Here is a 24,302-nt window from a genome sequence, read left to right on the forward strand (position 1 = left end):
TTTGTTTTCTGGGGGAGGCTGCAATGGGCTGATGGCGTTTCCATTAATTTCAACAGGGAAAAATGATTTGCGATCCAAATGTTGGATTATGACCATGGTCAAGGAATGAAATTAACATGCATTTTAGGGCACCACTTTATAACAAAATACCAAATACAAATACAAATACCATACTGCAAATATGACAAGAAACTATAGTATAAACTGGACTTACAAGTCAGAAGATGAAAAATCACCAAAATATGAATGACCCCAAAAGAAGAATAGTTCTCAAATTAAAAAAAAAATGAAAAGGAAAAGACAAATGGAACAAGTAAATGCTAAAAGTAATAAAATGCATTTGATACTGGGAGCAACTCATTGGAAATAAGCAATGGCCAAAATGCAGTATGACATGGATTAATGAAATGGACGGCACCGTGTATTGGAGTGGACAAAGCAATGTACTTAGACAAAAAAAAAAAAAAAAAGTCAATCAGCGCCTCCCGTGGCACAATTGCCCCATTTTCACCCAGCCCAGCGGAATGACTGATGTGCCACAGTATTAAAATAGACCATGTACACAGACCACTGGATACATTTTTCATGAAATTAATATTTCAGCGTTCCCTGGCTCTCTTCAATAAAAGATATCACTTGCAATGAAAACCTCCATTGTACTTTATTGTTGGGCAGCGGGACAAATTAGGCCCAGATGCTCCCCACCATCAGGACGAGAGCGCTGCGGCAAAAAGGACACGCCGCACATCTAAGCGCCGCCATAAAGAGAATAACTCAGCAACCTCACATAAGGTAGCTGCTGTACTTTATCAGGACTGATTTTAATGATTTCATTTGAACAGCCTTTCCACTCTTTCATGCTCCTTCAAGCAGGCTGTCATTAATGCCACAAGGTTAGCGCCTCTGTATGGCTGCTTGTGGGGATTGGAGCCTCATCACAACAGGAGAGCTTCATTAGGCTGCGCCTGGAAGGACGAAGGACGACTGAGGCTGCAAACAAGCGCTTTTCAAGGAGGGTGGGGGGTACCGGCTTGTCGTCGTCCCCTTTACCCAAATGCTCGCCGTTTCGTCACGGACCAGAGAAATTACGACTTCCCCACCCTTTTCCTCTTCATGTTAAAACTTGTGTCGGATAAAACATTCCTCAAAGTCATGAAAGAGAATTAATTTTTCTTTTTTTTTTTAAAAAAACTGCCAACTTTACTGCACTTCATCAAAGGTTTCTAAATCATGTCATGAATAGACCTTTTGCACGTGATGTCACTATTTTCACGGCACCATATTGCCGGTCAAACAGAGCTGCTCGACATTGTGGGAGACATTCAACCGGAGGAGGATATTTACAATACCTGAGACCTGTTCTGCTGTTGGTTGTCACAACAGATGAGACAGATATGAAATTATATAATTCTATGGAGTACCAGCTGAAAAGACCAGAAAATATCGATGGATTTCGGCAATTAAACATGATGGATGATGCCCAACCAAAACACACACACACCCCTGTGTAGCGATCGCTTCATTTCAGGTAGGAATTATTCTTAATCTCACATTCCCAAAAAGTATTTATGACAATGCCAAATTGGCTCATTTGAGAACAATGCATATTTAAAAAAAAAGAAAATGTCGCAGCAGAGAGGTTAATGTGTGGCCGCAATCACTTCCATGTACGTTCCATTGAGACGACTCCGTCCTGTTTTTTTTCTCCCCCAATCATAGTTAATGAATGACAGTTTGTGTAAAAACAGGGGTCATTTATTTAAATATTGCCATTTGTATTGAATACTAGCGGAAAAGATCGATGGATTCCGGCAAAAGTCAACGTGTTGCCGAACACTACTACGTTCACGAGCCGTCAACTGTCGTCTTTTTTTTTCCCCAATCATAGTTAATGAATGTGAGTTTCAGTAAAACCAGTGGTTATTTATTGAAATATTGGTATTTGTATTGAATACTAGCTGAAAAGATCGATGGATTCCGGCAAAGGTTAAGGTGTCGCCGAACACACTTTCGCGCTCACAAGCTGTCAAAACTGTCACTATGTGGGGATTTATACCTGATGAGAACAGATCCAGCAACAAGGTATTTGTTTATTTTCATCTAAATGTCTGACGGTATCGGACAAGACTCTGGCCGTCGTGCTACAAGACATAATTCCGTGTCGTCTCCAACCGACTTAGCATTGAGCAATGCTTAGCTTGACCGGCAATACGGCGAGGTAAACAAAAGTCACGTGATTTTATGACGTAGGTGCACGAGGTCTATACAGTCAGGTCCACAAGTATTTTGACCATTGATTTTATTTGTTAGCATTTCCACTATGGAATTAAAAGATAGCAACAAAGGTGAAATCAAATGAACCAAAAAAATAAAAAATAAAGATCTGAATTTGCTGGTATCCAGACATCAAGGAGTCATTGATTGGATCTTTAAAATGGTTTAAAAAAGGTTATATACAGTATTCATAATCAGTGGTGAACCAGTAAGGACATCTTTGCTGGTACAAACAATTCCAGAAGCCCCTACATTTGCAACTTGAAATTTCTTAATTATTCTGTGAAATTTTATGAATTTATTTCCAACAGACCTTCCCAAAAGTCAATTTTCTGTATTTCATAGCATTTCATGGCTGCAAAGCTTTCAGTCGTATTTGTACCTGGCTGTTAGATTTTTGTGTGCTTCCATGTCAATGAAATCTAATCATGACCGTCGGAATCAGAACCACACACGGCGGACCAACTGGGATTGTTTCCTTAAGCAATTATCCTTCAAATTTATCCTCACAAGGCCCGACAGCTGGATTTCAATGACATCAGCATTTTTCTATCCTCTGATGAGCTGACCAGAGCAAAACTCTGAACTGTTCCAGATGATGATTGTGGCAAACTCATGGCTATGCGTTGTCTGTGTTGCGGGTTGTTGGATCTTTCAGAGCATTTGTTTTTTTTTAATAATTGTAATGTGAGGTTGCTATTAAAAAAGGAGAATTAAATCAGGTGCATCTCCACTGAAGACCCTGCACTAAATGCACGGTTCATATAGGGTCGTAGGGTGGAAATTGCTTAATTTCCAACCTGTTCCCATACCAACAATGGGAAGAAAATGAATTAATTCAAGCCTGGCTCCATTACAAGACCTTTACCATCATATAAGGAAAAAGAAATTAACCACTGTAAAATAAAACATAAAAAAATGTCCCTATTTATACAGTTTAACCCCATCTTGATGAAAGGCAGAGGCCAAACAGCCATGAGGTCACATTTCCAGGAGAAAGCTGTTCCCCAGTCATGAAAAAGTATTGCCCCCCCTTCTAAAATTATTATATTTTTGCATAGTCTATAAATGAAAATCCTGTTCCTACTGTAAATGGTCATTTAATTTACTTGAAAAAAAAAAACTATTCAGTGATCTGGCCCTGTATGGAAAAAGCTCACGGAATTTTGAAGGTAATGCCATCTCATTTCAATTAGATTCAAGTCTGAACTTTGACTAGCGCACTCTAAACCTTTATTTAAATTAAACATTAAAGTGGGGAAAACGGGCAAAAAATAAAATTTTTGAGAAGGGTACCAGTACTTCTTCACACTGTATGTGCAAGTCACAAGCTCGTTTCAAGTCATAAACTTCAAGTATGGAGCAAGTCCCAAATCACTGCAGGGGGGGAACAAAATAAATAAATAAAGAGAAGTTGAGCTTGTCAAGTCACCACTAAATTTCAAGGAAGTTGAGTTTTTAAAAAAGTTGTAAGTCATAAAATCTTGCTTGAGTTGCAACATAAATTGGAGTGAACATTTTTTTTTTCATCCGTTCTTCATAACATAGAAAAGGGTATTCACAGCTCATAAAAGTTATATGATCAACAACTGAGTTTATGATTACCTGAATCTATTGGATATTTGAAAAGTTCTTTTCCAAACTCAACTGAACTCAACACAGTTCCTAAAGAGAATGGAAGGACCGCAATCCACCTTTTTGCTCATATTATACAGTTTTTATGCCGAATACAAATCTTAAATCCATTATGAAGGAAACATTTTTATTTTTCGTTTTGCAACAAATGATCGCACATTGCTGTATCTACCTTTGAGAAAGCCGATCTGGGGCATGATGTAGAACGTTGTGTCAACAACATGGATCCCGTCGGAATACGCTATAAGAATGCCGATGAATTTTCCGATAATTCGAGCGATGAACATTATTCAGAAGGGTCCCACGAAGACTGTGAAGAATGAATACGAGCTTTATGAAGACCTTAAAGGTTATCAATTTGAGCCAGTAAGCACACACGTGTGCCTCGTGTTGGAAATATAAACTGGTAAGAGTTTGTGAAGTTCTTGTTTGGTTTCGTCAGTCATAAACTAATAAATAGTAAAGGCTTCGATATTCTGAATGTATATACGAAATTTTTGGTCTTGTTTTGAAATTATGCAAACGCTGTGTATTTAGTGATTTGGTATAAGACAACCGCGGCAACTACTTTGCATGCAAAATGCTTATTATTGCACCAAAACACACTGAAGCTGATAACGTAGTCCAAGTTGGTATATTTTCACAAATAAGTAACAATATAATAATATAACGCGGCTTTCTTTCGTCTTGTCCCGTTAGGGATCGCCACAGCGTGTCATCTCAGTTGAATGCTCATATTTGTTTGCCACAGTTTTAATCATAATTAAATAAAACTAATAATATATCATTTTTACGGATTGGTTTTAGCTTACAATCACTGAAGAATTCTCGAAACGAATGGGTTTTTCCCCTTTGGCGTGAATACAAAAGACTCCCATCTTATCGTCGTTCCAAAACAACCCATCCGAGATTTCGTGACCTCAGTCCAAATGAGTCGTTTTGCAGGCAAGAGAAACTAAGTCAAAGTTCGCAGACTTTAATTCATAAACACATTTTTGGGGAAAAACATTGAACAGGATATGCAACAGTTGAACATATACTTTCATCTAAATAACAATTTGCGTTAGAAATTATACACTCCATGCACTTTAAGAGAACACCAATAAACAAAAGCAAAGACTGTTTTCAAATGGTCAAAAATAATTAGATGTTTAACTAAAGGGCTAATGGAGCATGAAAGATAATTGAGGGAGTAATACAAAACATGAAAATGTTGCCATCCGGGTCTGTTTATTTATTTAGAAGCAGCGACTCGAGTCAAATGCCTTGACTCAACCCCCGACTCCCCCGCTATTCACACTCACATTTCCACCACCACCGAGTGGGAATTCTGCACACGCTGCCAGCGTGACAGTCAAGCGACTGAGAAAAAATAGAATAAAAAGCAAAACACGCTTGTGAAACGACTCCTTTAGTTTTCCAAGTTCCTTTCACCAAATTGTACTAGTTTTGGACTTTCGACATTGCAGCTATGTTTTATTTTTAAGTCTTTGCAGTGGTGTGTGAAAGTATTCCAAATGTCTTGTTGCTAACGCTTGTCTATCTCGCCAGATGATTACTTTTTAGAGGGGAAATTCTGTGCTTTGCAAGAACAGTGTATCCAATAGGTCATGTAATATGTACCCTATTTTGACAATGTGATGTTAAATCCTCTCTCATTTAATAGTGTTTTGAGAAGATTTTTATCGACAGTTACGAATTTTCAGGGGCGCTGCCATTTTCGCGAGCCACATGACCTCCGTGCGCGGATGTGACGTGTACCGTGCTGCAACAAAGGCTCGATTACGTGGGACACCATTTATGCCCAGAACTGATTTCTCTTATTTATATGATGAAGAAATAGCCGTATCGGTTGATCGGGAAGACGGAGGAATACTTCCATACAGATTTTAACCTGTGGCTGTAAATGTTAAATATTCGGATAGTTCTTTGCACAAGAATGATGCGGAGTCTGATGCGCAAGCTCCGGTGGCAAGCCGCGAGCTGAGCTACCAGGCGGCGGAGCCCGTTAGCCCCGGACGCCGCAGCTAAGATAAAGGCCTCCGCCGCCACCGAAGCTCGGCTAAAGGCCTCTGCCGCCGCTGAAGGCAGGCCGTGAGCTGAGCTTCGACGTCCAGCGAGGGCATTAGTCGAGCTACGGCGGTCGCGGAGGCCTTTAGCCTGGCTTCGGTGGTTGCAAAGGCCTTTAGCTTAGCTTCGGCATGTGGGGCTAACGGCCTCCGCCGCCCGGAAACTCTGCTCGCGGCCCGCCACCGGAGCTCGCTCGTCAGACTCCGCGTCACTCGGAGAACGATCTGTGGCTGCTGGCCCGGAGCTCCGGGGGCCTTTGTTCACGCACTTATGTCCTGTGCGTAGGCCTCCGGTTAGTCAGACTCCGCGTCATTCCGCCCAAAGAACCATCCGAATAGTCAACATTTATAGCCACTGGTTCAAATCTGTATGGAAGTAATTCCTTCGTCTTCCCCATCAACCGATATGGCTATTTCTTCATCAGATGAGGGTAAATCCAAGAAATCAGCGCTGGGCATAAATGGTGTCCCATGTAATTGAGCCTTTGTTGCGGCACGGGACACGCCACATCTGCGCACGTCGGTCATGTGATTCGCGAAAATGGCAGCACCCTAGAAAATTCGTAATTGTCGATAAAAATCTTCTCAAAACACTAATAAATGAGAGGATCTAACAACATATTATCAAAATAAGGTACATATTACATGACCTATTGGATACACTGTTCATGCAAAGTATTGGATTTCCCCTTTAGACTCATTTTGCATTCTCCGTCCAGACAAATTGCAAAGACGTTTTGAGTGATAAATGGAAAAGCAGTCAAGAGTGAATAGATGTGGCAGTAATGTCAAAATGTGAAAGGGGGAAGCAAAGGGAGGGACACTTGCCTTGGCTGCATAAAGGGCCCGAGTAGCCAGACAGACACTCGCAGCGCCCATTTACGTGATGGCACGGCCCCGTGCTGTGCACACACCGAGGGCATGATTGGCTGCAGCGGTGCCCGTAGAAGCCCGCAGAGCATGCTGCGTTGATAAAGCAGGATAGGAAATTAGCCGTGGACAGAAAAAAAGACATCATTTGTTATGTTGCAAAACATCACATCAAGAATGATCAAAGTAGTGCAGATAAATCAGAGCTGGAAATATTAAAGATAAGAGAGAGCGAGAGAAAAGGAAGAAAAACATCTGAAAGCGAGTCTTCAATGCAATAATTCCCAAGCACAGAATGCACTGTAACAAGAGAGTTGAGAACATCTGTTTAATGTTTGCTATGTCTTACAGAAGCCTTATCTGTACAAGTCAAAGATTATATTGAAAGATTAGGAACCTTTGAGGTCTCCAAAAGATGACACAATATGGATGTCCACAGATGATCAAATGAAAACTATATGCAAAGAGCCAAAAAGTTACACGAAAACCTTACATCGAGGAGGAACAGCAACTTATTTCAAACAACAGTGGTTCTATTCTTCCTGTGCTCAAGATGTAATCAGCTCGTTCTGAAATGACTTTTGGAGGAAATATTGATCATCGCTCCGAGGGCTGTCTTGATCTGAATTTAGCAGCAGAGATATAATGTATCACCAGAGTAGCATGTTATTCGTCTTCCCTTCACACAAACGTATTAGATACAGCTTGTTTGGACCTGCCTCGAACACTCGGCGCCAAATGATGTTTACAAACTGGTAAGTGCAATTTCACTTCCAATCAGTGCGCTCATCACTTGAGAAGCGGCTTCAGACACAAAACAGAGGCGAGGGCTTGCGGTGCGATGAGTGCTGTGCTCGGCCTGTGCGCCTCACACTGTGAGCTGGCCGTGGGAGGCAGGTGAGAGGGGTCGGAGGGGTCGTCACGGGTGGCTGGCGGTGGCGGCAGGTCACGCTCTGATTGAATGATGGACGCCTGAAGGGCGGCAACTGTTTTTCCGAGCTCATAAACGGCTCACCAACATTTATGTTACATTAAAAGTGAGGCCGTGTGAGAGATTGAACATTATTTCCCCGTTTCTTTTCAAGATGTATTTTAGATTAACAACAAAAATACATTGGTGCTTTGAGATACAAATGATCCGAAGTTTCAAAGCAGTCGTTCGTACAGTATTATCATTTTTTTGCTTCAACTTGCGAGTGAACTTTTGAGATAGAAGAGATGCATGGGGGCAGTGAGCCAAACTGCAAACTTAATTAACATCAAGCAGCAGTTAGGCAGAGAGACTAAATCTTCAAAAAGGAGGCTTCAAACAGTTGAATGCCACTCCCAGTTTAAGTTTACTGTGAAACAAAAAAAAAGAAAAAAAAAAAAAGAAAAGAAAGCAGTACACAACTTTTCCTTTCGGCTTGTCCCGTTAGGGGTCGCCACAGTGTGTCATCTTTTTCTATCTAAGCCTATCTCGGGCATCTTCCACTGTCCTCATGTCCTCCCTCACAACATCCATCAACCTTTTCTTTGGTCTTCGGTTTGCTGGGAGTGGCAATGGGTCCCTGCGGCGTCCTCTGGCTGACCAGTTGTCGTTGTTCCTCGGTGGACCGCCCGTGGTCCGATCCTGGCACTTAATTGATTAGGTTGAGTCCTTAGCCAACACGGTGCAGGCTTTGCAATTACAGGACACTTCTGTGAATAGCTTGGGCTTCCCTTCCCTCACACTCTGGTCCTATAGATGTTTAGAAATCACGGTAGCCACTCACACCACACATCAGTTGCACAGCCAGGTTCACGACCCTTGTCCTGCAAGCTTTTCCAATCTTATCTTGTCCTGTCCTTCCCTCACAGGGCGGAGCACTACTGCCCCATAAGACACTCCTATCTCATGTCATCGTTCTTGATGTGTAAGGATTTGATTCTCTCATCTTGTTTAGAGTTTAGAGTTTACCTTTTCTCTTTCCCCACTCGAAACTTTGTTCTGTTCAACTGATTGTCTCTGATTATATATTACAGTAAGAATAAACCACAGCGATAGCTTGAAAAGTCCACTTTAACACAGTAAAACGGTTCCGGCAAAAAAGGGATACAGAGCCTCCATATTGCTTGATGTAACAGCCAAACAGGACAAAAAAAAACACGCAAAAGCAACCCCCCAAAAAAGTCTTTCAAGGAGCTTAATGCTAACCTGTAAGGGGAAATGCCGTAGACAGGCTAACATACAGAGTCTATGTGACTGTGTTGTAACGTTAAAGAACAGATATTTTACAGAAATGGTGCAGCAACACCTGTAGACAAAACTAGAGACATAAATTCTTCTTGTGGAACAAGTATTAGCGCAGTTTACTAAGTCAATTGTATGCATGAAATATGTATATTAATCTAGGCGACACAATGGTTATCTTATCTGCCCTTCAGTTCTTAGGGCTGGGGTTCCTAGTTTATAGTTCTTTAGTTCAGTACAGTAGGCATTTTTATCCACTGTTGCTATGGCATTAACAGTAGAGCCGTATAGTTCACTAGTGTTGGTTAAAACAAAATATAAGGATTGGTGAAGAGAAGATTTTCAGTCTATCCTGTTCACGACTCATATTTGTTTCAGGCCAAACATTCACTCTCACATTCATGCAGTCAGTGAGTGGCAATTGACCCCTCCGTGGATATTGCGCAATCCACGTCACTGACCAATCAGAGGCCAGAGATCTGCATAAACAACGCCCTTTTTTGCTCCCGCCATTTTCTCAGACAACATTGCATGGTCCAGTATAGGTTTTGTTAGCGTTTTATCGCGTATTTGGGTTATTTAACAAAAACTATGGTTAAGAGGTGTAGTCACGGACTTTGTAATAGTGACGACAGGTATCCTGAAAGGCTAGTTGGTGGAGTTCGATTCGTACCCCAGTACGAAAAATGCCTTCGATGGATCAAACTTTGTGGAAGACCGCATCATCAACTAAATCCATCTAATATCAACTGGAACACACATGTTTGCACGAAGGTATGCCTTATATTTGATTTTCAATACACGTCTCGTATAAATGAATGAGACGTTCTCCGCTAGCATAACACCGCTGCGTGTGAACGATTGACACACTTATTCTTTGTTGAGCGATATTTAGCGATGATCGGACTGCACAAACGTATTGATTTCTTGCTGGCTCGCGGCCGAAAGTTAACCAGACTGTGTTTGCACGAAGATATGCCCTATATTTGATTTTTAATACACGTCTCGTATAAATGAATGAGACGTTCTTCGCTAGCATAACATTGCTACGTGTGAATGATTGAATGAAATCAGAAGCATGGCGTCTCTCTCAGTTAAGAATGTATTGTATTGTATTGTATTTGCCATTTTTACTAATTGTTTGTCTTACGTCAGCGCATGTGGCGTGACGTCACTTCAGGAGGCGTGGTTAAGTGCCCTGTACAGAGGGGTCAATTGACCCAGGGCTCCACGGAAGTGGGACAAGTAATAATAATAATAGTAAAAAGTCATTTCCAACTGGATGTTGCAATTTCGCCATGAAGAAGTGCTGAAAATTTTCTTTGTTGAATTTGTTATCAAGGCACGTAGTCATGGTCATGATTTCATGTTATGTATGTGTGTAGGTGTGCCTTTCCAATTTGGGGTCCCAAGGAAAACCCAGTGGGGGCCTATACATTGATGTACTGCACTGACAACCCGTTTTTTTTTTTTTTTTAAAGTTCCATAAGGATTCTTTTGACATCTATTACATGTATCCTTAAGTTACTAGTTATATAACTGTTTTTGGTCCCCTTCTCCCCGTCCAGTAAATAATAAGTCACTCAAGCTTTTGAATATTAATGTCTATCATCAACTAAAATGTGAATTTAAAAAAAAAATCATCCCATTTTCTTAAATAATAAATAAATCTAGCAAGTCAATCAGTTTTCATTGTAATTGGTAACATTGTTCAGCATTTAATAGTTTACCATTTCACCGATGATAATAATCACATCTTTGTATGAAAAGTATAGAGGAGAGAACTCAAACGGCCATAAAAGATTAATTAAGCCTTTAAATGTGTTTTTATTTGCAGGAATTGAGAATGGAATCATAATTACGTACACTCAATGAAAACTTTAGTAAGTGGTTTTCATCAAACATGTGATGGCCCTTGGAAATCTGGAGGGCCCAGACAATTGGCTGCGTTTGTCTAACGATAAGTTCTTACTCTTTGAGGTGGAAAAACCAGGCCTGATATTGGTAAACTCTCAGACTTGACCAACAGGAAACTGATCTAGATAGGTAAATGACAACATTTGTTTCAGAGTGCCCAGTTTAAAAAGAAACAAAAAAAAAAGGGGGGGCACTAAGACCTGTCTCAAACCCAATAAACTACCCCTGAGCTACATGGATGTCAAAGCATACCACTTTATTGCTTTGGCTCAAGGGCCCACAGATTTCGTGCAACTTACTCCTTTTGCAGGAAGTCCCTCTGAATCCAGGTGCGCACACACATGTTCCATCCTCAGGAGAGCAGGAGCCTCCGTTCTGACACGGGCAGCTGAGTGAACAGTTGTTGCCCCAGTAGCCTTGTGGGCACACGTTATCACAATGGATTCCTGCAGTCACATGACAATGAAATAGAGAATGAAAGCGTGCAAAGAAGGCCAAGAATCCTGCAGTAACACCGCACGAGCGCCGATTTCCCAATGTCATATCACAGCAGATCTGCTGAGGGTTGTTTACTCAGCATGGATTCTCGATTCGACAGCAAAAGAAGAGGGTATTTTTTCTTTTTAAACTCAAGCCAATCTTTTCAGAGCCCCCTCCCTTTTTCTTCCTGAATGTACTTTGATTTTTATTTATTTTTAAATCTGACAAGGGCTCCACGCCAGTGTGTTGCACTGATTAGTAGGGGTACCTCTCCCGAGAGCACCAGCTTGTCTGCCATTCTCTTTCAGCAGAGCCGCTTTAGAGTACAGTACAGAAAGAAAGAAATACTCTGGCTACATGAGCACAGTGTAGGAAGTGTCACTGTACGTCGGGATTAGCTCCGAGCGGCAAACGAAAAAACGCTGCATCCATATGGGGACTCTCGCTGTGCACGCAGATCTATTAGCACATCCATCGGAGCGGCGCCTTCTCTCTCTCTCTCTCTCTCTCTCTCTCTCTCTCTCTCTCTCTCTCTAGCGCGCCGTCGCCTTTGAAAACTAAGGGCCAAAGTCGCATGTACTGCGTACCCATGCAGGTTCTTAAGTCATATATGATAATGTTACTTGCACACGTCACACACTTCGCAACCTTTCAAGCGCCTGCTTTTATCTCGATACCTCATTTGAAATTTCCTTTGAGTGAGCATATCTGAGAATAGTGCGGCCATTAAAACCGCATTACCTTTGAATTAGACCGGCACCAAACTCTGGGGACTAATTTTACACAATAAAATTGGTATATTAAGGGTTGAACGTGTAAGAGGAGAGCGGATAGGATAAATTGGTCATGATGAACGCACAGTGAGCATGATTTAGTTAGGAATCCATCTGTTAACTTTATTTATTGTTCACCTAGGAGAAAAGCAGAATTCCTTTACAGGGAGTGAATGAATGTGGACAGAGCATCGTGCTTCTTGGTATAACAGTGACAAAGATGCTTTTGATGCCTGGTGAGCCACAAGAAGAAGGGACAGAGCTCATGTGTCTTCAAAAGGACCTGAAAAGGAACCGGAGGTCTCAACGTTCAATTTGTTCCCAGTGAGAATGGAATAGCAAACCTTACATCTTTGCTTTATAACTTGCAATCCATTAAAATTGTACGTGTGGGGGTGCGGGAGGATGGGGGTTGCTGATGGTGTGTCCCAATCAAATCCTAACCTTCGAAAAACAAACAAAAAAAACATACACACATACACATACATATATATATATACACATACACACACACACACACACACACACACACACACACACGCACGCACATGCAGGAGACAAACTGTTTCAAAAACAAAACCCAAAAATAAGCCAGGTTCTGTGATGGGACCTGCAAGTGCTTGCAGCGACTGCTTGCAAAATGCCCGCTTGCACTCAAAATAACCGGGAACCTTCTAGATTCTAGAAGGTTCAATCCCGGACCCGCCTGTGTGGAGTTTGCATGTTCTCCCCGTGCGGCTTTTCTCCGGGCATTCCGGTTTCCTCCCAGATCCCGAAAACACAATTGGACACTCTAAATTGCCCCTAGGTGTGACTGAGTGCGGCTGTTTGTCTCCATCTGCCCTGCGATTGGCTGGCAACCAGTTCAGGGTGTACCCCGCCTCCTGCCTGTTGACAGCTGAGATAGGCTCCGGCACACCCCGCGACCCTTGTGAGGATAAGCAGCTAAAAATGTGTGTGTCTATATATATATATATATATATATATATATATATAGAATGGGCACAGACTGGTACCAAATGACCTGTGGACCAGTCGTTGAGGACCTTTGCCATAGCATATGGTACTCAATTCCTTGTTAATGGTAACCTCGTGTGCAATTCTTCAAAACTAACATTGACAGTCATAGCTATTCAGATGACAAAGTTTGAAGCCAGCAGTGTCTCCAGATCACAGTTCAATTGAGGTGTTGTGTCACTGTCTAATCCAGATAAATAATGAAGTAAATTTTCTACAATTAAAATAAATACCAAAACTGATAATAAAGATTTATTTACTAACAGGAATAAAAAAAAGGGGGGGTTGCTATTAGTAAATACCTGGACTCATGTTCTTTAAAAACCAAAGGTCAAGTCTGAAACCTTGGTGTACTGAAAAGATTCAGACCTGACTTTCAACACTCATATGATTATCAATCACTAAAACAACCTTCTACCATCTGAAGAACCATCTAGAGTGATGGATTATATGTGTCAAGCAGACGAGAAAAATCCCATACATGCTTTTATCTCAAGTAGACTTGACTATTGTAACGGTTTTTGGCTGTACCCCCCCCCCCAAAAAAAAAAAAACAGCATTAAACAGCTACAGTTCATTCAGAATGGTGCAGCTCAGGTTCTGACCTGAACAAAGAGATCAGAGCAGATTCTTCCAATTCTAAAGTCTTTTCATTGGCGTCCAATCATTTTTAGAATAGATTTTAAAGTTCTGCTACTGGTCTATAAATTGCTAAATGGTTTAGATCCTGAATACATGAAAGAAGTGGTCATGGTATATAAACCAAGTAGGGCTCTGAGATTGACGGACATTATCTTGTGTATGAAATGCGCTATTTAAATAAATTTGCTCAGCTATTACCATTTTATAAAGCTTTAATAAACCACTGTGAAGTAAGAAAAGCGAGAGCGGCCAACATCTCATCCGGTAGGTTAACTTGCATTCAGCTTTATTGCTTTGCGCCTATGCAGGTTATAAATGTTAGTACCTCAATATTAAACAATGATTCGTCACCACAGAATATGAGTCCCTTTTGCAAGGAAAGGATGGTAGTGGCTCAGGTGATCGCAAAATCTGAATTTGGAAGAGAGCATACATAAAGAAAGGATGGCAGCAAGTTGAACTTGGGAGTTGTTGGACGCTATTGGGTCATTTATAGCTGATGAGTAATTGATTTTACAAACGGTTCTAAATCTATCAAATATCAGTATCATTAATTTCCAATTTAAAAAAATACTAATTATTTACACTACATAAAAATATATTTGGCATTACAGGGAGCTTTCAATTCAGCACCTTTTCAACTATTCAGCTGCCTTGATGATGATCGGCACGCTACACTCCGGACTGGTTACATGGCGACTGCGTGGAATAAATTAAGTGAAAATGTATCCATACCACAGATCTGTGAATCAAGCACAGTGTAAAAGTTTGGTAATCTTACTGCATACCTTTATTGTATAATTACTGCTAGAAACGGAAGTGTGCCAATACATTCAAAATGACTTCTAATTTCGCCACTCGATTGATATCCCAGCAATTTAAAAAACATTGTTTGAGACAGCTCACTTCATCTCAAACTGACTCCTGTCACCAGAACTTTCCGTTCTCTGTGCGTCTTCTCTCAGAGAGCCCATTATGAAGGATCTTTTGCTTCAAGTGTGCATGAACATGTTTGTCCGACCCGCTCGGCAAGCACGATGCTCCCCTGGCCCTGCACCCCCGTGACTCAATTAAGGCAGACATATGGTCCCGACCGGTGCAGGATTTAGAGCAGAGAGGTCCATTCTTGCAGATAATAACAGCCACAGTTTCCCAGAATAAACGCTCCAAGCTCAGGAGGCCGAATCCGAGAAGGGCTACGCATAGCTTACGGACTGAAACCTTCCTGTTGAAGCTTTTCCTTCCATGAGTGCATCTCTCCACCCATGCAGGAGGACCCCCATGTACAACCGCCCAGTACCCTATCTCAAATTTGACTTTCTGATGCAATGTTTTCAGTTTTGGGAACAATCAGGCTGAAACTTTTGACACTTGTTCCTAATCAAAACTTGGGAAATATTTTACAAGTGATAATTAATATTAGACCGGCATCATTATTAAGTGTATGCACTCCTGCATAAATCTAGCGAGACCTGATTCAAACATTGGGCTTTTCTAATGGGAATACATAATATATCCCAGATTCTGTGGCCTTGATATACGAGTGACCCAACTTACTTGTTGATCAAGATACGAGCCGCCATTCTGCCAATTGTTTGCTGTGACTTGTGAGCGAAAATTTTAGAAACAAGTGCTGTATATTGGCAGTGAACTCAATTCATTTAAAGGTCCACTGTCATAAAATGCATGATTCTTAATATGTTATTAATGAATAAACGACAGCCGTTATGAACCCAGACGTTTTTTTTCCCCACCACAAAACATGATTTTGACGTATATGCCTTTTTGTAACTCCCGCCATGAAAATCCTCTCGAGAGATTTGTTTTTGAGAAGAAGTAGGAATTGACATAGAGGGCAGTAGCGCACTCAGGCGGTCTCATATGTTTCTACTAGTTTTACCTGCTGGACGGTAGCTCGTTGTTCCTTCTTGTTAGCTAAAATGCCGGCTTGTTGTATTGCTGGATATTGCTCGAATACTCGGGAGGACGGATTCGCTTTTCATACTTTTTCAAAAGATCCGGTTCGTCGCGAAAAATGGATTGGACAGGTGAAAAGGACGAGAGCTTCGTGTGTTCCAAATGACAGGTAGGTGTGTATAGAGCTACTAAAAAAAAAAAAAATAGTTGGTGAGGGGGCGGAATCCATAAGTAGGGGTGCTAAATGTGTCGATGTGCACATCGGAAGGCTTCCGTGTAGGAGCTGCTGAAGGATGGCCTCCGCAGGCCTTTTGGATCACCGCGGGCCTTGTCGACAACGGCCTTGTTGACACTACTACGGCCGGGGTGGCTCGTCGCGGCGCCGGGCCTCGGTGGCTTATTTCCGCCGCGGAAGTGGATCGAACAGGGAGGCGGTTTTGCTGTGATCGCATATCATCTGAATATGGCTTGAAACGATAGGGTAGTATTGGACCGGTCACTTCACTCAGTTGTGAGATGTTCTCTTCTTCCAAAAGAGTTTCCGTGTCTGATGGGGCGTGTTTGTCTCCCACAGTAGGGGCCACAGCGTTATCAATGGTGAATGACACTTCCGCAACTTTACGCATGGATGACAGGCTCTCCACTCATATTTATTTTTTTTGTATAGACACTGAATAATGTTATATGTATTTTTCATTACAATATCTATTTTAGAATGTTTATAGGGATGACACTTGGGCTTTAAAAAGCATATGGCACTTAGGCAGACTGTAACCAATGCTTTTATGCCACTTTCTGTTGACATTTACAGTCAAACTAAAAGAAAACAAGCAGAACATTTTATATTTTAAACAATCACATAATGCTGCATTCAATTCAGCTAGCCTAATGCTAACAGATAATGGAAACCACCATTGACAGACTAATTAATAGCATTTGGTGGTTTAAGCAATGTCTTTTTTAACAAACAGTGGCACAACACATTTAGCTAGACATTATAACAATATTCAGAGACGTAATCTTTATCATTTGCAAAAAACGACTCATCTCACAGGAGTTTACTGCGTTACTTTTAGTTGTTGAAAGTTTTTTTTGCATCTAGATTACTCTATTAGAACAGTGGACATGTCCATATCCACTCCATCAAAACATATCCTCAGTATCTTTGTAAAAACCCATATTTTGATCCAACTCTAAAATGAGATATTCGTGGAGAAAAAAAAGGCAGAAATATTAATAAGTGGGATTAGATGAGCAAAAATAAATACATGACAAGCTGTATTCAAAATTATCTGGCAGACTTGGGGTAGGATAATTGATCCCACCTTCAAATATTTATCAGTTGGTGTCACCAGGTTGCTTGGATGTAATACAGCACAGGTACTGTTGTACACCAGCTAGTTTGCCAGTTGGAGCGCTACTTTAGGGCTTATCTCCCAACATCTCTCATACACGATCGGCTGCCGGAGTTGCAAAACAAATTGGACATTTAATTAACAACGCAGATTAGACATAGTGTGTAAACATGCTTTAGAACTCAAGCCGGCCACTGTATTTGTCTTCTTTGATGTCTGTCTAGCTTCTTGTGACTTTTAGCTTTGATGGTAGAAAATTAATTAACATTCATAATCTCTGACGCGACCCCCCCCCCCTTCCCAAAAAAACCCAAAACAAACAAAAACGATAAAAGAATAAGTACCAACCTGTCCAGCCTGGATGGCAGCGGCAGTACCCGCTCACTGGGTCGCAGGTGTCCGCATGACTGCAGTCACAACGCTCTCTGCACTCCAGCCCAAAAGTGCCATCCTGACAAAATTAAAAAATAAAATAAAATAAAAAAAGTCACTATTAAGCCTTGTTCAACAATATTTGCAATATCCCATTAGTTTGGTTTCAAACTTACAGGACAGGGCTCATTGCAGTGCTCTCCCCTCCACCCAGGAGAACAAGTACAGGTGCCATCGACCGGGTCGCAAGCAGCACCATTGGCACACAAGCAAGACTGATTACAGCCCAGACCCCAAAGGCCACTGGCGCACAAGATGGTGCAGTCCACACCTTGCCAGCCTGGAAAAAAAAACAAAACAAACACAGTACAAGGTGTAATGGATAACGTTGGGTTTTTGTGTTTGTGTGAGATAATCAAGTTCAGTAACTCTACTTTATACATAGAGTAGTTCAAAGTAGCGCTTAAAGGGTATTGCTACTCCGTGTGTAATATTATCTGAAGGCACTCATACAAATGAGATGCTATTAATTCCAACGTGAGGCCATTTATTTCTATCGCGCTTGTCCTTATTAAGGTCACAGGTAAGCTGAAGTCTATCCAAGCGTACTTTGGGGGAGAGGCGGCGTAGACCTGGTTCCTTGCCAATTGAAGGGCGCAAAGTGGATTGAGTCACAACAATTCACACTCTCATTGTAACCTATTGACAATTAAGAGTCTTCAGTTAACCCTATATGCAGATATACGAGTTTACATAAAAAGAAAGAAAAAGGTAAAACACACAAAAAAAGCATGTGAGTGTCTCAGTGTGAGTTGTGGCCTACAGCAGCTCCTTGTGGGTGTTCTCATTCTGTTTGTGTGTGTTTCACAGTTTATCCTGTTCAGTAAATGGCTGAAAGTTGCATCGGCTCTCTTTGCACAGATGTGACAGGCATATAACCACTTGCCCCCGCAACCCACACACTCTCACCTAACTCAAGTGGGGTGTATCAAACTTACTCTTATGGCCACAGTTCAGAACTCGAAATTCGTTAGTCACGGTACCACTGTTTTGTGTTTTTCAAGGTAGGGAGAAGCTATAAATGTGTATTCAGTAGGACTAAAATGCGACATTCCGGCATGGGGCAATATATAAATAAATGAAAAAATGTAACCATCCACATCTTGCATTAGCTGTTCTATCAATTTAAAATGAATGCAATCATTTCCACCTTTCAGCCATATCGACCCGCATCAACATTTTTCTCAAGTTTATATATTTTTTAAGAGTAGACCAAACTGGCAAGCAGCAAAGCCCTCGTTTGCTGGATAATGAGGGCGACAAAATGCTGCTGGAAACAAAAAGATTAAAAAAAAAAAGTTGTGCGGCAAGCAAATGCTAGGTTTGCTGTAAGCCTTGCTTTCACGACACAATTCCGTCTGCCTGAAATCTGATTTAGTCACTCAGATGTTCTCCCCGTTCAGTGGGAGCCATCCAGCGAGACAAAATGGATAATTTGAAGAGCTGTCTGAAGCACCTGCCAGCTCCCCCCAAAAGGGATACATCTCTTGTGCATACATAACATTGTACGTTATTGACTGCGGCAGATATGCGAACCATAACATGGAGAAGAGTATTGATTGTACAGTCCAATTGAGCCGGTTAAACAGTGAGGAAAGTTGCCTCTTATTGACTCAATCATTCTTCCCACTGACTGTGTCAAAGTCTAACAACCGGCATTGATTCCCTCCGCTCTTGCCAGTGTGGTGATGGATGGTGGCGAGCGCTCACATCTGAGTACACAATGTAAAAAAAAAAAAGTGAAAGGAGAGGCATCACTACAAGAAGAGCTATCATCACCTTTTTAATCATGAAACTTCCACGATGACAGGACCCTGGTGACAATGTTTAATAACTCCTTTTTAACCCTCTTCTCCCTTCTTTTTAAAACCTGAATTTATCAATACAAGGCCTTATGCAAATATTACCTGGATTACTGCAATTCTTGACACTGAGCAGCAGAGTGACTCAGCAGAATCTACATTAAGTATTCGGAATCCATCCTGCCTACATTCTTCCCATCCTTTATATTTGTTGAAAACATCAGTTCAAAAAAAAAAAAACCCATCCCTCTAAAACCGTATTCTTCTTCTTCTTTTCCTTTCGGCTTGTACCGTTAGGGGTCGCCACAGCGTGTCATCTTTTTCCATCGAAGTCTATATCGTGCATCCTCCTCTCTAACACCCACTGTCCTCCCTCACAACATCCATCAGCGTTTTCTTTAGTCTTCCTTTTTGCTCTTTTGCCTGGCAGCTCCATCTTCAGCAGCCTTCTCCCAACATAATCACTCTCTCGCCTCTGAACATGTCCAAACCATCCAAGTCTGGTCTCTCTCACCTTGTCTCCAAAACATGGAACTTTGGCTGTCCCTCCAATGAGCTCATTTCAAACCCTATCCAACGAGAACCTCAACATCTTCATTTCCGCTACCTCCAGTTCTGCTTCCTGTTGTTTCTTCAGTGCAGTTGATGACCCACACAATGAAGTTGTGGGAAAGAGCAGTGGAGGCGAGACTCAAGACAGAAGTAAGTATCTGTGAGCAACAGTATGGTTCCATGCCTAGAAAGAGTAACACAGATGCATTATTTGCCTTAAGGATACTCATGGAAAAGTACAGAGATGGTCGGAAGGAGCTACATTGTGTCTTTGTAGACCTAGAGAAAGCCTATGACAAGAGTCCCAAGAGGGGAACTGTGGTACTGCATATGTGGGTCTGGGGTGGCGGAGAAATATGTTAGAATAGTACAGGACATGTATGAGGGCAGCAGAACAGCGGTGAGGTGTGCCTTAGGTGTGACAGAAGAATTTAAGTTGGAGGTGGGACTGCATCAGGGATCTGCTCTTAGCCCTTTCCTGTTTGGTGTAGTAATGGATAGGCTGATAGATGAGGTTAGACTGGAATCCCCTCTGACCATGATGTTCGCAGATGATATTGTGATCTGCAGTGAAAGCAGGGAGCAGGCGGAGGAACAATTAGAAAGATGGAGGCAGGCACCGGAAAGGAGAGGAATGAAGATTAGCCGAAGTAAAATAGAATATATATCCGTGAATGAGATGGGTGGAGGGGGGAAGAGTGAGGCTCCTGGGAGAAGAGATAGCGAGGGTGGACGACTTCAAATATTTAGGGTCAACAATCCAGAGCAATGGTAGTGTGGTAAGTAAGTGAAGAAACGGGTCCAAGCGGGGTGTTGGCGGAAGGTGAGTCTCCGCTAGGATGAAGGGCAAAGAGCATAAAAAAGTGGTGAGGCCGGCCATGATGTACGGATTAGAGACTGTGGCACTAAAACAACTGGAAGCAGAACTGGAGGTAGCTTTGCCAGTACTGCTATGGTGACATTGTTTCACCTTTTAACCATCCACTTTTTAACTGCTGAAAATGATGCCAACTAAGTCATTTAGATTACCAGTAATCATCCAAAGATTCTCCAAATTTATTGCGAACCACAGTATATTGTAGCTACAATGTACATATTACTGCGTTGGAGTAGAGTCGTTTCCCCAATGGAGGACATGACAACACAGTAGGGACAGAAAAATGTACACCTTCTGTTGAACTAATTCTGACAACTAGGTTTTAGGCCCGTTAAAAATAAGCATTCTGATGGTGCAGAACCAATCGCCCGAGGACACTGTAATTTGCATACATTTTTATTTTGGTCAGATAACGCAAGAGAAATAATGGGGAGCAGTTGGAGACAGTGTGTGATGTGAACTAGGTAAGGAATAATGATGCAAAGGAACAAATGTGATACAAAACCTCGACGACAACCCTGCACAAGAAAACAGTTCTTGCCTTTTTACTTCATTTGATTTTCTTTCCAAACAGGATTGAAACACCATCTTATTCCCTAGTTTTTGCACTTTTCTGTTTCACATATTTTTAATCGAATTTTTTTTCCATACAAATGAATATAAATCATGTGACTCGGTCATTCATTTCCCAAAATCAATGCAAGCGCCAAATGTACTAAATTGTGGAAAAAGGGTTGAACAGACAGCAAGTCATATTCCCCAATGCAGCTTTGATTAACAGGTCTACTAACAACCTCCCAGCGTGCATGTGGCAACACTCAGGCAACCCTGGCATAACCCACCCATTTAAAAGTTAGACCTTTAAAATGAAAGGAAGCAGTATAACAGTTTCACTGCACTTTCTCTGACCACATGGTGGCTCATTTAGCAGTTGCGCTTGATAAACAAGGACAAAAACAAAATTTGAGTGCGACTTAAATAAGCCGCTATGGGCCAAAGACAAAGTGGTGAAAGTGTTTTTATACTAGTTCGCTTTTACTTTTGACAGGATGTGTTGCACCAATGTTGCCCCAACTTGCCTGAGCGTTGTCGAGCGGACCAGGAGGCTTGTTATCGCCTTAAGATGTTAATAAAAGCTTGGATTGTGTAATGTGGCTTGCTGTCATTTGAACCCTTTGCAAGTGCCAGCTGTTTGATTAGGAAAGGGAAGAAACAACAGAATACAAAAAAGAACTTGTAGTGCAGTGCCCCATGTGTAGGGCATTTAAAAATACTCAAAGACTTGTACTCTTTTTAGAGCAAAGATGCCTGCTGTTTATTGTTTGTTTTGTAACCCAGTCCCCTTCTCACCACGTCATCACTGTGCTCTCCATTCTCGGGCCCATCGCCCACATCCAACCCTACTCCAAATGGAAAGTAAAAAGGAAATGACACATTGCTATCCCCTCATCGCAGTCTTCCACACACCAAGATCCTTCATGAGTGACTTACATTTCAAATGGTTTTTCTGTATGTAAAACAATACCCAGTACTGCATGATGCCATCACCATAACAAGACTCAGATCTCCAATCAGGTCAGAATCCCGGACCAGAAGTTAGCGCTCAGTACCTCATGGCTCTGAACCACAAACCTTCATCACTGATGAGAACGATAAAGACATCCATCCACATTCCTTGGAGTCCTCATTAGACATAAGATGTCAGATAGGCCACCCATGAAAAGGCTGCGGAAGCCTCATCACCTCCATGAAGGTTGCCCGAAGAAAACTACAATTCCTTTGAGAACAGCTCATCACTTTCGGCAGGGAGTTCACCATCGTTAACGCATTACGGCGTGGTGCTCTATAAGTGCATTGCTGGATCTCTACTTCAGCAGGAAGCTTCACCAGTACTTCATTAGAGGATCACTAACCATCAGACGCAGCCTCAAAAATTTTGAAGTGGTAAGATATTGTTACGTTAAAAAAAAAAAAAAAAAAAGCCACTCGAACTGTACCTTCCCTGCACATACAGGACCCGTCAAAAGGCGAGCAGGAAGCGTGATTATGGCAGGAGCAGGTGGACATGCAGCTGGGTCCAAACAAACCAAGAGGACACTCAGTGGCACAGTCTTCACCCTGTGATGGAAATAAAGTCAAGAGGACACAAATCAGCACAGCACAACCTTGTCTCTACCCGACCTATATTAGATATAAATCTTGAAAACATTTTTTATGACCAATCCCACTTTTATTATTATACAACTATTACTGTTATTCTGATGAACATGTTCAGTTGTACTTGTCCCGAGGAACAGTGAATGTGCTGCCAGCAGGATGAGAAAGAGTTTAAAAAGTAAAATGTTTCTCAGGCTTTGCAGTGGTCAGATGTACCGTACAGTGAAGAAAACAAGTATATGAACACCCTGCTATATATTGTAAGTTCTCCCACATAGAAATTATGGAGGGGTCTGAAATTTTCACCGTAGGTGCATGTCCACTGTGAGAGCGATAATCTAAAAAGAAAAATCCAGAAATCACAATGTATGATTTTTTTTAACCATTTATTTTGTGTGAGACAGCTGCAAATTAGTATTTGAACACCAGAGAAACCCAATGTTAATATTTGGTACTGTAGCCTTTGTTTGCAATTACAGAAGTCAAACGTTTCCTGTAGTTGTTCACCAGATTTGCACACGCTGCAGGAGGGATTTTGGCCCACTCCTCCACACAGATCTTCTCTAGATCAGACAGGTTTCTGGGCTGTCACTGAGAAACACGGAGTTTCAGCTCCCTCCTCCAAAGATTTTCTATTGGGTTTAGGTCTGGAGACTGGCTAGGCCACGCCTGAACCTTGATATGCTTCTTACGGAGCCACTCCTTGGTTTTCCTGGCTGTGTGCATCGGGTCGTTGTCATGCTGAAAGACCCAGCCACGTCCCATCTTCAATGCTCTGACCGGGGCAAAGACGTTGTTCCCCAAAATCTCACAATACATGGCCGCAGTCATCCTCTCCTTAATACAGTGCAGTTGTCCTGTCCCATGTGGAGAAAAATCCCCCCAAAGCATGATGCTACCACCCCCATGCTTCACAGTAGGGATGATGTTCTTGGGATGGAACTCATCATTCGTCTTACTCCAAACACGTGTAGTGGAATTATGACCAAAAACTTGCATTTTGGTCTCATCTGACCACATTCTCCCATACTCCTCTGTATCATCCAAATGGTCATTGGCAAATTTAAGACGGGCATTGACATGTGATGGTTTAATCAGGGGAACCTTGCGTGCCATGCATGATTTCAAACCATGACGTCTTAGTGCATGACCAACGGTCACCTTGGAAACGGTGGTCCCAGCTCTTTTCAGGTCATTGACCAAGTCCTGTCGTGTAGTCCTGGGCTGATTCCTCACCTTTCTAAGGACCATTGAGACCCCACGAGGTGATATCTTGCATTAACCATCATGTTTAGCTTCTTCCATTTTCTAATGATTGCTT

The 24,302-nt window shown here is 41.8% G+C and overlaps 1 protein-coding gene across 5 annotated transcripts in view; it reads right to left on the bottom strand.

Annotated features, from left to right (window-relative positions):
* Positions 1 to 24,302, bottom strand: part of megf11 (multiple EGF-like-domains 11) — a 126,243-nt gene that overhangs the window by 11,704 nt on the left and 90,237 nt on the right. For 4 of the 5 annotated variants that reach the window (XM_061821595.1, XM_061821594.1, XM_061821593.1 and 1 more), the window contains 5 exons: positions 22,822 to 22,942; positions 17,710 to 17,873; positions 17,510 to 17,612; positions 11,277 to 11,423; positions 6,807 to 6,941 (listed from right to left, as the gene is read on the bottom strand). In XM_061821595.1, coding sequence (XP_061677579.1) covers positions 6,807 to 6,941; positions 11,277 to 11,423; positions 17,510 to 17,612; positions 17,710 to 17,873; positions 22,822 to 22,942 — 670 coding nt within the window. The remainder of the gene's footprint in view (positions 1 to 6,806; positions 6,942 to 11,276; positions 11,424 to 17,509; positions 17,613 to 17,709; positions 17,874 to 22,821; positions 22,943 to 24,302) is intronic. The other variant, XM_061821596.1, reaches the window with a different exon arrangement.

This window comes from Syngnathoides biaculeatus, chromosome 6 (assembly GCF_019802595.1).
Source record: "Syngnathoides biaculeatus isolate LvHL_M chromosome 6, ASM1980259v1, whole genome shotgun sequence".
Taxonomy (NCBI): Eukaryota; Metazoa; Chordata; class Actinopteri; order Syngnathiformes; family Syngnathidae; genus Syngnathoides; species Syngnathoides biaculeatus.